The sequence below is a fragment of the Tupaia chinensis genome, unplaced genomic scaffold (genome assembly GCF_000334495.1).
Source record: "Tupaia chinensis unplaced genomic scaffold, TupChi_1.0 Scaffold000231_2, whole genome shotgun sequence".
Classification (NCBI taxonomy): Eukaryota; Metazoa; Chordata; class Mammalia; order Scandentia; family Tupaiidae; genus Tupaia; species Tupaia belangeri.
The window spans coordinates 1696505-1710798 of NW_006159707.1; the positions used below are offsets into that span (position 1 = coordinate 1696505).

Below are 14294 nucleotides of genomic sequence, written 5' to 3' on the forward strand. Positions count from 1 at the left end.
TACTCTTTTAACTTCTTTTATAATTGCCTTCTAGGCCTAGAGCAGACTATTTTGGAAAATCTTAATTATGACAAATTATCTTCCTTGGAGGATAAATTTAATTCCTACAAAGGTCAAGTCACTCTGAACCAAACCTAGTGAACTGAAGAAGGTGATGAAGCTGGGTAACAGTGTGTATATATATCCAAAAGGGTAACCTTTCCACATCACTGTACTAGAAAAACTATTAACTACAAGACTGGTACCAGTTAAGCATCCTTTCATATATGCTGTGTAAATGCTTATTAAGGAAACCTGAAATTTGGTTGAGGTTGTCCCAAGCAACAAAACTCAAAGCCATATTATTTTTCAAAAGAACCAAAACAAACAGGCACCCCCTTAGATACATACCTGTTTTCTTCTAAAAATTGAACTTAAATTAAAATAATACTATACTCAGACTTAAAAAAAAAAAAAAAAAAGGTGCCAAAACATTAGCTCAAAAAGGCACTCCTATCTTTAAATCCATTAAGATTACTAATCGGGACCAGCAGTTAGCGTAATGGCTATGTCACTGGATTCCCATGGAGTTGACAGCAGCTCAAGTCCTGGACCTGGTGGCTTAAACTCATGCCGGGCACGTGTGCGTACGTGCCCGAGATCTCGAGAGGAGAATGGAGAGAAGGGATTGCGGCATGGCCATCCCCCCTGGGGAGTGATTTCTTGCTTTCTGTCTCTCTGTCTCTGTTTTTCTGGCGAGCGCACACGCCCTATAATAAAAACCTCTCCAAAATGAAAAAAAAAAAGACTAGTCAATACAACAAACCTCCATTATCAAAGATAATGCACACCAATCACACCTAATGAAAGTGTTGAAAAGGTGATTTGCAGAGATAGGAATCAGTTTATTTTAAGAAAGCAGAAAAAAATGCTAGAAAGACACTGTCAAGTGTTTTGTAAAACCACACACAGTGTACGTTAACAGATTTGGATTTTATGTTTACTTGAAAAAAAAACCTCACTCTTCTGAGGGCAAATACAGTGTTTAAACAGTACTGTACTTACTGATTTCATTTCTGGGGATATTTTAATCAAATAGCAAAAGTAAAAAGTTAAGGTTTGGGAACCAGCAGATGGCATAATGGTAATATCACTGGGCTCCCACGTAGACAACTGAAGTTCGAATCCCTGACCCGGTGGCTTAAACTCATGCCAGACACATGTGCATGCATGCCCAAAATCCCAAGAGGAAAATGGAAGAGAAGGGATTGCACATGGTCATCCACCCTGGGTGGATGGTGGTGGTGGTGGGGGGCGGGTTGTGGTGGTGATTTCTTGCTTTCTGTTCTGTCTCTCTAAAGCTAATGTTTGATTCAGAACAACTGAGAGGAGTATGTAGAATTCCTACTTTACCCTACTTTCCTTAGTCTGTCTTCTGTTGCAATCCTAATAGAGAACTGAGTACACAGGCCTCACAAGTGATGTTTATAAAGACAGAGTTTCATTCACTGGTAGTAAATGTCACTCCTATCATTTTCCTCAAACTTCTGGAGTAAAGAAAGCCACTGTGTACACACCCAGATACTTCGTTAAACAAATCTTTTAACAGTTAAGATGAAACCAGACTTACTTTCAGAATACTGTGAAGCATTTTGAAATGCCATCAGACTCCATAAAGTAGAAACTCACCAGAGCCGCTGCTCGCCTCTTTGTTAGAGATGGCACTTGCAGATGGTAGCAGCGGATGTACCTGTGCTTGCTGGTCTGGACGGCTGCTGCCATTTGGGACGTTTTTATTCCACATGTTCACATTTTTGTAGTTATATTTGCTTGGATCTCCCCAAGCTGAAGTTCCATCATCAATCTCCATTTTGCGACGGATTGATTCTGGGGACGGTTCCTCCCAGCCTGTGGGTTCTTCTTCTTTTGCTGGCGCTGGAATAGGTCCCCCCAGCCAGCCTGTACCAGGAGGTTTGCCTGCAGCTGGTGGGATTCCCCAAGACCCAACAATGTCCTGTTGCTTATTCCAGTCTGGAGAACTGACTGGCTTTGACGAATCTCCCCAACCTAGAGACTGATTAGACTTTGGAGGGTCTCCCCATCCCTGGGAAGGGTTAGGTTTAGAAGATTCATCCCATCCTGATGAATTATTTGGATTTATGTTATTTCCCCAAGTAAAAGAACTAGTTTTACCAAGTTCGTTCCAACCAGAAACGGACCTGTCACTGTCACTACCTCCTGAGCTGGATTTCTTATTAGCCTCACCCCAATGGTTACTCCTTGAAGTTTCTCCCCAGTTATCACTGGCAGAAACAGACCAACCTTGGTTTGATTTTTGTCCATCACCCCATCCCTGTTTGTTCTTTTGCGAATCATTCCATGCGGACTTCTCTTCTTTGCAATTTCCCCACTGATTGCTCTTGATCATTCCTGTAGCAGCAGAATCATCTTCCCACCCACCCTGGCAGTTTGAGCCTTTGGAATCTCCCCACCTCAGAGTAGGTTTGGGATCGCCCCACCCTGATACAGATGAGGTATCATTACTATTAGGGCTAGACTTATCTGTACATGCCCCTGAGTTAAAAGTCTGTGTTGCAGAGCTTCCCCAGGCCTCTGTCCCATTGTCAGTCTTTCTTTCCCCTCTAGGTGATGTTTCGGTATCCCAGGCAGTATTCTGCTTAATAGGAGTCTGTCCCCAACCAGAGTTGGACAGGACACGTGGATCTAGGTCAGTTCTGTTAACAATGCTTTGGAGTAATGTGTGCTGATCAATTTTTCTTCTGTCTCTACTCTGACTTTCCCCAGTTACTTTTTCCTCAAGGCGTCCAGTGCTTTCTGTACTACCATCACTCTCCACTGCACCTCCTGTTTTGGCCCACACACTGTTTTGCTCACTTGTCTGAGATGTGGCAGAACCCTGATCTTCTTCCTCAGTAGATTTCCATCCATTTGTAAACTTCTTACCATTGCCGTTTCCACTGTCATTGGAATGCTGATTGCTAGGCAGTTTGTTCCACTCAACACTGGGTATATTAGTGCCAGTGTTTTGTGCAGGGGTCCCCCATCCTCTTCGACTACCTCCAGAATTCGCACCATTTCCACTTCCCCATGATGTACTCTGGGAATTTGCTGTCCCAGACTCCCATACACCTCCTCCTTTATTCGTGTTAACTTGAAAGTTAGTGCCCACGGGGCCATTCATGCCAGGCGGCATTAGAGTTGCATTCACAGTGTCACCATTAGCTTGGCCGTTAGGGCCCGAACATTTGTCTCCAGAGTAATTAGAACCATAGGCACCCCATGTAGTACCGTAAGAGCCTCCGCTTTTCGACTCTCCATTGCTAAGATGAGAAAGGGAAGTGCCATTCATAACTGATGGAGCCTGTATCTGAGGATGATTCATTGTGCTCACACGCCAGGCCCCTGTATTACTACTAGGCAGTTCATTATTCTGTACTGAACCAGAGTTTGGTAAACTAGAGGTCATAAAGTTAGTAGTGTTATTTGGTCCAGTCATTTCAGTGGTAATAGTCTGAGGTTGACCACTGAATGAAACCTTCTGTGTACCACTTACTTCAGATTCACAAGTTTCCTGAAGGCTTCCCCAGGTACCATGGGTAGAAGAACCACTCACTTTAGAGTTAATACTCTGACTGTTAGGCATCTGGCCTATGGTACTGCACTGAATATTGATGCCAGAACTACCACTCCCCACAGGCCCTTTTAGGGCAAGTCCATTGTTCTCTAATACTGGCCAGGCACCATGGTTGCTAGCTGAATTCAAAGTGCTTGGATTTAACCCTCCATTTGATGAAGAACTTACAGTGCCCCAAGCATTCATTCTATTGTTGCTACTTTCTGATTTGCTTTCAGGAGCATCCACAGAGACCTGACATGTGCTTATTATGGCTCCATGGGAAAAACCCCACGGCCCAGGACTACTTCCATGGCCCACATTATTGCTGCTGCTACCGACCACAAACTTGTTTTGGGAACCAAGTCCAGTGCTACTCCGAAGGCCATCTTTTTCACCACCTGTGCTCCCTGAAGCCATGATAGTGATATTTCTCTCTGATTCAGAACTGGAGGCAGAATCAGCATCCATACATTCTGAAGCCAACTCTGGATCACTGCCAGGGACTGAGGGCCATGCTTCTTTTTCAGACAAGTCGTTCACAACAGCATTCTTACAGTTTGTGCTAGAGTCACTTGTAGAAGACACAGGTCCCCGCTGGGAATTTTCATAATGGGATCCTGAAGTATTGTGGTTTATATCTAGAATAAAGGAGAAGTATAACTATTTATACAGTGCTAGTCATTTTCAAAATGACACTAACTGATCTAAGAAAAATGATAACTATTTTATAAACATGTGGCTTCTCAATTTTAACAAGATATGATATTTGGCAGTATGGTTATAAGGGCATTGGTTATCTTCCAGCCATCAACTTTCAATATCCAGTAATCCCACACAGATAGGGAATTTTGCTGCTTTGTTCATCAATGTTACCCTAAGTCCCTAGAGCAATGACTGGAACATAACAGTCCATCAATAAATATTTGCCAAATGAACTGCTAACATTATTGCCAAGTAAAAAACATTCTGGAGTCAGGAAGGACGGGGTGGTAATGATACAGTAGAATAACAGAATAATCCAGGCCTGGAGGCTTGGCATGGGAAAGAAGGGGCTGGGAAATAAATGGGTAAGGATAAGTAATTAACCAAAACTTCATGAGATGGATTAGGTTATGTTAGGAATTTTTTTTCTGCATTCTCTGTTTCCTGGGATAGCTTTCCCACACAATTATTTTGAGTATCCCAATAAGCTTAAAGAATTCCAAAGGCTTTTCCATTGTATTTCAATTTCATTATCTATATTCAGTATTAAATATTAAACACAAGTAAGAATATTTTTAGCCCATAGCCATGTTTATTAAAAGAAATAATGGGATTACAGTGATTTGCTACTATGAAAAATCAGACTCACTGCATCATTTTCTCTCAGAGCACAGCGGTTATGAAGGAGATGATGATGAGCTAGAAAAAGTGAAAGGAAGGAGGACTATGGAGGACCAGAAATGTGTGTGTGTGTGTGCGTGTGTATGTTTATTTCATCAAATATATAAGTTCTATAGGTGACTGATTTTCACTCCCTGTTTAGAATCTTTGTTTAAGCTACCAACTTTGCCCTCTTCAGTGCCCTTAAGTGTGATTTCTCATGAAATAAAGAAGACTAAAAAGTCAGCTTCACGGGGTAAAAATAAACCAATATATCAACACCTACACCAGAACCATAAGCAATTTCAACATGTCAGCATTCAGTAATAAGGAGCATGAGTTTTATCCACTTTTATCACTGACTCCTTGGAACAACCCTAAGTTTTAGAATTACTTTAATCCTGCAGATGAGAAAATTGAGGTTCTGGGTAATTGTAGAAAATCAGGTAAAGTCATGAATCATCAGAATCCTTCCTTCATAAAGCAAGACAGCTAAGAACATGGCTGGGTCTCTAGAGACCCTTGAGACTCAAGTCTAGACCCTCAAGTAGCAGCTATATGACCAAACCTGCAAAATGGGGATATAAATAGTGTTCCTTAAACTGGCTGTTTTGTTCATCATACTGTCATATGTAAAGCTTCTAGCTCAGTGTACCTGCAAATAAGCATCCCACAAGAGGCAGTCTGATACAGTGATTAAAAGCACAGCTTCTGGAGCCAGAGACTTGTTTAGCGTTAAGAGATGCTCTACCACTTAGTAGTTAGGCAACCACAGGTCAAATCATCAATTTCTCTGTGCTTCCATTTCTGTATCTGTTAGGCATGTACAATAATACCAACAACTTCACACAACTGTTGTGAGGATTAAATGATTAATAATTAAAAGTGCTTTGAATTACATCTGATCCAGATTAGGTGTTTAATAAATGATGGTCATTATCACTAATTAACGTGTGCTAATGATTGATTATGATCATTTTTCGTCTTATCTCCAAAGCACAGTCTTCATTTTACCATATCCCTCATGAAGAAAATAAGAAATCATGTAATTTGTTTACTTAAAAATCTCCACTTAAGATATCTCAAGCGGAATGTTAATCACTGGATTTACATCCCCATAAGTGCCTCCTTCCCAAGGGTGGGGGAAATTGCTATTATACTAATTTTCTACCTCTCAGTAGGTTTCCTAAAACCTAAGATTTCTCTCTTATTCCATCCTATGCATACCAAATCCAAAACATCAGTAACTCCCAAATCTATATACTTTTCTCCAAAAGTAAACCAGTCAGCTACCATCACTGTTCTTGCATAAACAATTGCAGAAAGTATTTCTCCTCCCATTATTTACTTCTGTGTATATGCACAAACATGCGTACTTCTATGTTGTGTTGCTATTTTCAGATGGTAAGAGAAGGCAGTAAGACTGGGCATCTAAAACAAAAGTGACCACGTTGAAATTAAAGGAATGGACCTGGACTTTAACAGTGAAAGACAAGCAGTAGATACACAGAACCAGCATAGTAGAAAAAAGATGAAAAAGACTGACATATAAAAAATAGCAGTTTTCTATATGCTAGAAATAATCAATGACAAAATATGATGGAAAAAGGATCTTAAATCATTAAAAGCCATAAAATAACTTGGAATGAAGCTAACAAAAATACTAATGTCCTATATGACTAAATTTTATTGCAGGCCTATATCTTTACTGGATAGAAAGATATTAACACTACTCTAAGTTTAATTCAATTATAAAAAAAATTGTTAAGGGAATCAGCAGTTAGCGTAATGGCTATGTCGCTGGACTCCCACGTGGTCGACTGCAGTTCATGTCCCGGACCTGGTGGCTTAGAACTCATGCTGGGCGTGTGTGCATGCGTGCCCAAGATCCCGGGAGGAGAATGGAGGAGAAGGGATTGCGGTGTGATCATTCGCCCTGAGGGGTGATTTATCGCTTTCTGTCTCTGTCTCTCTCTGTCTGTCTGGCGAGTGCACACACCCTGTGGCGAAAACCTCTCAAAAAAAAAAAAAAATTGTTAACAAGTGTCTGTAATATGGTTAAAAGTGATTTTGGGGACCAGCAGATGGTGTAGTGGCTATATCGCTGGACTTCCACATGACTGATCATTGGACCCAATGGCTTGAAACTTACTCTAGGGGTGTGTGTGTGTATGTATAAGATCCTCGGAGGAGAATGGAGGTAGAAGGGATTGCAGTGTGGCCATTCTTCCCGGGGGGTGAGGGAGAATTTCTCACTTTCCCTCTCACTGTCTCTCTCTCTCTCCCGGCAAATGCACGTGCCCTAAGCAAAAACATTATTAAAAAACAAACAAACAAACAAAACAGTGATTTTAAAAATTCATTTAAAACAAAGGGAGAATAATTCCCCCCCCAAAAAAAAACTCCAAAAGATTTGTGAGAGAGGGAATCTGCATGCAGTAAACACCATTGCAGTGCCAGAGTACGTAAATATATCATCAACTGAACAGAAAAGGTAACCTGAGTAAATAATTTGTCAAAGGCTACATTTTAAATTAGAGAGGAAAAGGAATATTCAATACATGAAAAATATTTTTAAATGAGACAATATATCATAATTAATCCCAAATGATTATAGCATTAAAAGACGAAAACCATGAAAATATCAGTGAACACAAATTATACATAAAAGCAAAGAAATAAACTGTAGAAGAAATGATGGTTTATTCTCATAAAAAATAAAATTTCTTAATATAAGAAGCATCCAAAGCAAAGCAGAAAAGTAAACCCTGGGATATATTCCCTAAATGAAAAATGTTTCAGAATCTGGCCATGCTCTGCTGGTGGCTATCCAAAATCTGCCCTGTGCTGTATCTTCCATTTATCTCAGAAAATAAAAGGCGAGGTGCCATCAGTAATTAGTACCTAAAATCCCCTTTTTAATCTGCAATTTACTGTCAACAAAATATAAATTAAAGACTATCTTAAAAATTGGGATTATCAAAGGTGAGTCATAAGGTATTTTTGGCTATAAGAAATGCTGTGGTTTAAAAACAAGTTTAAAAGGTATTAGGGTTGGGGCAGACACTCTGATAAATGGAGCAGTGAAAAGATCATGGCTCACAGTCACAGTAACACAAACTGGAAGCTGGTGGTGTTTGACAGGCTGAGGCTATACTGGAGATTTGGGTTCGAATTCTGACCCATCCTAAAAATACAGCGCAGTGACAGGCATCTGTGGTTCCAGCTACTGACAAGGCTAATACAGGAGGACTATAACTCCGATTTTAGACATAAAGCACCACACACACTACATATCCTGAAAGAGAAACAGAAAGAAAGAAAATGACTACTCAGGAACCACAACAAAAATGTTTCACAGAGTCAGAGACTATCTCCAAGTTGGAAGAAGTCAAATAATGTATTGCCCTCACAGATAAAGAAGCTAAAACCTACTGCTCTAAATGACCTGGAGGATACACATGTGGGAACATCATTAAAGACCTTACCACTAAGCTATTCCAGGAAATAGTTAGAAACAGCAAGACTAAATCCCTATGCTAGTGGAAAGGGGGCAGTTGAGTTTTACTGAATATAATGCAAAATTCGACTTTCTATACACTGCAAAGCTCTGGGCAAACTAATATTTGGAAAGGTTGAAGCATCTGAAACCCAAAATATCAGCAGAATCCTACTCTCACCAAATTACCACAGGAGAATCAGAGGCGACTCTAAAAATATAATAGTGCATTACAGAACATATTTTGAGAAAGATCAATGAGGTTATGTGGGGGTAGCACAAAGACTGCTGATAATTCAAATGATTTATAAAGAAACAACACAATTAATTCAGAAAGAATTTAGACCATGGAAGTTCATGTATTTCTTCTTATGGAAAAAACAGCACATAACAAAGTACAGTTAAATATTCACTTTTTGCCTTAGGGGACACTCAATATTACCAGAAGAGGAAAAGCTTCGTAAGTAAATAATATTTAGTTTTAACAGCAGTTTCAAGGTATATGAGATGGTACTATAGAAAATAGAGAACCCCAGACAGTCAACTTTAAAAAGCTCTTAAATAAGGAAGTTCAAAATGTCTCTTTTGGTTATTTTAGCCTTTCATCCACAGTCCACAAACTTTTCCTGTAAAGGTACAGTTAATGTTTAGGCTTTGCAGGTCAGATGGTCTGTGGTACAGTTAAAGCACCTACAGACAACATGTAAATGACTGGGCGTGGCAGACATGCAACAAAATAGGGCTACAATGGGTCTCAAACCAACCTCTAGTTTTAGATCAAAGACAACAACAGCAGTATCACAACAAAATGCAAAGCATGGATCATGACTGGCTTCTACTGGTTTGAGTCAGGGTGCAGGTGGTGGGAGATAACTCTAAAAGGCATTCTTGAGAATGCTGCTCTAGACCAGATGGTGTGCACCTCACTGGTGGCAATGGTAAGGGAAGACAGAAATACCAAGAGATATCATGGAGTTAAAATGAGCAGAGCACGGCAAACCATGGCCTCTGAGACATGGAGAGAAGGGAAGAATCAGGCACAATATCAAGATTTCTAGATGGGTGACAGGACAAATGAGGGGATCAAACTATTGAAAAAGAATCCAGAAGGAAGTTTCATGGGGTAAGCTAGTATGCTTAAATGTGGATACACTGAGTTTGAAGGGCATAATGTCAACTGAAGATAACACCTAAGACAAGAATCTAAAATTTGGGAAGATTTGAAAAAAGCCATGGGAGGAAATAAAATCTGAAAACTGGTCAAAGAATACCTGTGCAAAATGTAAAAGAAGAGCAGAGAGGTATGAAGAAAACCAAGAAACCTCAGTGACACAGAGGCTAAAAATAATCAAGGAGGTTTGAGAAAGAAAAAGTAATCGAGAGCGAAAAACGTCGCTATCTATTAAGACAAATATGGAAAAGTATTCTTACAATTCAAAATGAGTTGTTAAAAAAAAAGTCTAGATTTGACATTCAGAAAATCAATGACTTCAGTGTGAGCTATTTCTGTCAAGTGCTCAGGAACCAGATAACAGAGGACTGAAGTAATGTATGAGATTGGAAGTAAAGACTATTCTGTCAAGAACTCTGAAAGAGAAGAAAAAGTTCTGTAAACAGCCTCAAGAGTATGGGAATTTTTTTCAAGGACAGTAGAGACTTGAGTATTTTGACAGACCAAGAGGTGGATGCAAACTGAGAGCAAGAAGGAGAAGTGCTAAGATAGCAAGGATGTACATCGCACTGAAAAGACCAATGCGAGGACAAAGGTGAATGAACAGTAGCATAATCTGTAAACAAATCCAGAAATTTCAATGTTAACATTTTTGGTTAAAATATTCTCAATTATTAGTCATTCGCCATTATACAACAAATGTCCTAGGTTTTCTTTTAAAAGGAAACAAAATATTTCAAACATAGGAGAGGAGAGGTTATAAAGAATAATATAAAAAGTACCTAGGTACCATCATCTTAGGAAATACATAACGCAAAAAAACAAAACAACCCCAATACTTCCTATCTACTCCTAGTTACATCCCCTTCCTTCTCTAATTACTAGAGAGTATGTGCACATGCCACAGGCATAGGTGTGGGGGGAAGGCAGGGAGAGGAGGAAGAAAGAAAGAGAAAACACTGTCTAAAGGGGCACAGTCACTCAGTAATCCTTTTCCTCTATTTCTCCATCCCTTCAGGATTTGGGGCAAGTACACACATGAACCCAGCACGCTTTTCAATCTGCTGAGGATTCGAACCATGGTTGGCCACCACAGAGCTGGCCCCTCTTTACATTTTCTGTATTTGAATTCATCCCTAAGAATTATATACTACTGTTTTACGTGCTTTACATTTCATATAAATGGTATCGAATTGTGAGCAAAAAAAATACATTCTTGGGGAAAACCAGCAGAAATGTGAACACCAACTATTAGAAGATACTGTAAAAATGTTAATGCTCTTTACTTGAGAGTGATAATGGGTTGTGGCTATATGAGACTACCCTTATTTTTAGGATAATTACTTGTGTAAGTATTAAAGGGTTTTTAATGTGTTTAATTATATTTGAAATTTACTAATGTTTCAACAACAATGAACATGTGTGTGCATATGTATGTATGAAAGAGAAACACACAGAGGTATGTGTAAAATCAAGGTTAACAATGTGTGGGGGCACATTTAACAGCTTTTGGATCTGGGTGGAGGGTATACAAGTGTTCACTAATCTAGTCTTTAACTTTTCTGTATGGATCATGTCAGTTGGATGATAAAAAGTAGGATAACTGGGGCTGGCAGGTGGTGTGGTGGTTAAGGGTTTTGGACGCCCACATGCCCAACCACAGTTTGATTCCCAGACCTGGTGGCTTTCTCACTTTTCTTCTCTCTCTCTCTCTCTCTCTCTGTCTCTCTCTCTCCCTCCCTCCCTCCCTCCCTCCCTCTCTGGTCATGTTAAAATAAATTAAATAAAGTTAAATAAAATAAAAAAAGAAGAAAGAAAAGGATAACTACACTTTGGCCCGCAAAAATAACATTGGTGCCAGCCCTGCTGACCTCACAGTCCCCACAAATGCTTTATCATAAGCCTGTGGACCTCCCTGCCCAGCCTCTGTGATGTAGTCAGTAGCATACTAGACTGTGGAGTTGGAAGCCACGTGCCAACACAGTTCAAGCCCTTGGCTAGTCAGACTGAAAATATGTGAGACACATGCACATGCCTGTGATCTTGGCAGGCTGGCGGACCAAAGGAAGGGGACTGTGGCAAGACCACGCCTTGTGAATGGTGATTCTTTTCTTGTGTGTACATGCATTCTACCATGAATTAAGAAGAGAGGGGATTTCTTGGGCAGAAGCAGGGCCTGATCTCTTAGGGCTCTATCTAAGAAGTTAACTGCACAATAGAGGTCTTTAGTATCAGTAAAAAACTTTCAAAAGTGTTTTTGGTATATCAATAAGCTAGCAGCCCAGGGCTGGGCCTGCATAGGTGTCTGCACAAGGTATTAAAACAAGAATGTAGGCTCGACCTAGTGGTGTCACTGGTAGGAAACTGAGCGGCAGTGCTGGAAACCACATAGTCAACCACACGTTCAGATCCCCAGATCAGTCTGAAAACACACCGGGTGTGTGTGTAAATGCCCAATACTCTGGCAAGTTGGAGGTTAGGGAAAGGGGACTGTGCTGTGACAAGACCCTGTCAAGGGCACTTCACTCTCTCCTCAGTGTATGTTTTCTGTCATGAATAAAATAAACAAACATAAAAAGAGAATGTAAAAGTTTTTAAGAAGGGTATAAAACCCGTTTACCACAGTTTGCAATACTCTTTTTTATCACTTCACTTACCTGCTAGCCCCTGAAAGTACTTATCAAAAGTTTGCGGTTTCCGACTTATAAAATAACTAATGTCATCTAGTTCCTATCCCTATTTGATTGTACTGAATAAATGAGAAATGTACTATATTAAAACAAAGGAGGTATATCCAGCTCTTCTCCTTTTTAACATGAAAACTAAGTGAATTTCTATGATCGCACACTTTATAGACCAAATCTACTTTAATAACTATCTCCACACAAAAAAGCTAAACACAAAGATAAAAAATAAATATTATGTTCCACAATTCTAAACTACATACAATTTACAAGAGAATTTTCAAGTTTTGGGTCATATTGCTCATGCTGCTTATTACTGTCCAGTGCACTATTTTTCACTGACCACTAGGCACTTTCTAATTGGTAAAATGACGATGTTACTACATGATCTGTAAAATGAGAATAAATGAGTTAATACACTGTGTGAGTCACAATATCATCACTGTTACTGTTAATAACTCTTTAGGAGCTGGGACAAACCTAAGTCCTCTATGAAGATCCGCTGATTCCCTAATTGTCTATTTTGTGGCCACTCCCAGTAGCAAAGATATTTTAATGTAAGTATGTGAAATATGCTGACAAGTGAGGACTCACAACATTTTTTAAAAGACAAAAGAACAAATCTGGTTCTTTTCCAAAATGCTCTGGCTTCATCATCTGCATTCTCTATTTTTGGGCTTAATTCTACACCTTAGAGTAGAACTGTTGCACCTTCCCGACTTCGATCTTACCCTCTACATTAATGCAGTTCACCTTTGGAAGGTTTTTTTATAATAGAAATGGACAGGATATATTTACTTCTCAGCTTTCCTGGAAGACATCTTCCTATGTTTACACCTTGGGCTGTCTTCTCACGTCTAACAACTTTTTTTTGACCCAAACCCATTTTTGAAAAATAAGATTCTTATATTCCTGCTGCTTCCATTTTGAAAACAGCTGTGTTTCTTTCCTAAACTGAAAAGGCATATTTATTTTCTAAATATACTATCCCACCTTGCTCTTTGCTCTTGTTAATTATCAGATTACCTTGCTTAGTTCACAGTGGGTACTCAGCACCCATTGTATATATAACCTCTCCCAACTTTCAAATATTTTTTAAAAGAAAGATTTTTTTGCTACAGGGCACAAGCACTCACCAGAGAGACAGAGAGACAGAAAGTGAGAAATCATACCCCGGGGGGATGGCCACAACGCAATCCCTTTTCCTCCATTCTCCTCTCAGGATCTTGGGCATGCACATACATGTGCCCGGTGTGCGTTTTAAGCCCCAGGGCCAGGACTCAAACCACAGTCGACTACATGGAAGTCCAGCAACGTAACCATTACGCCATCTGCTGGTCCGTCCCCCAATTTTTTAATCACATTATTTATTATGCATGTACTAATACATCTGCTTTCGAACTGACTTCTCAGATGAACTGTAAATGACAAATTTCTTTCTACCTGACAGTAGTTTAGTATGAATCAACCAAACCCTTCTTGAAATGTGCAAGTCCATCTTTAAGATTTAAAAGAAAGATTATTTATTCAGCACCTAAATATTAGGCATTAAGCTAATTGCTTTAACATGTCATATAATTTTATCCTCAATACAGCCATATATGGTAAGGTACCACTGTCCATAAATTTACGGATTAGGAAAAAGGGTCAGATGAATTAATTTGGACAAGCTCACACAGATAATAAGAGGCAAAGGGAATGGGGAATAAGTATTAACTCATGATGAATAAATAATAAATTTGTGTCGTTTCCAATAATAATGTGCTGCTCTAAGTACCTATGCTAGAAAACTCACATTTGTGTCCTCTTCCTCCTTACCTATCACATCCAGTATGTTGCCAAAGCACAGCATGGTGGTTACGAGCATAGCTTTGGAGTCAGACAGATCTTGATGTGAGTCCAGGATCTGCTACTTATTAGCTGTGAAATACCATAATATATTATAATGTACAGAGTAGTTTT

General features: G+C 39.5%; 1 protein-coding gene across 1 annotated transcript in view; it reads right to left on the bottom strand.

Moving 5' to 3' along the window:
• Positions 1-14294, bottom strand: part of TNRC6A (trinucleotide repeat containing adaptor 6A) — a 125890-nt gene that overhangs the window by 28820 nt on the left and 82776 nt on the right. Inside the window, 1 exon segment of the mRNA XM_006148291.3 lies at positions 1669-4254. Coding sequence (XP_006148353.1) covers positions 1669-4254 — 2586 coding nt within the window.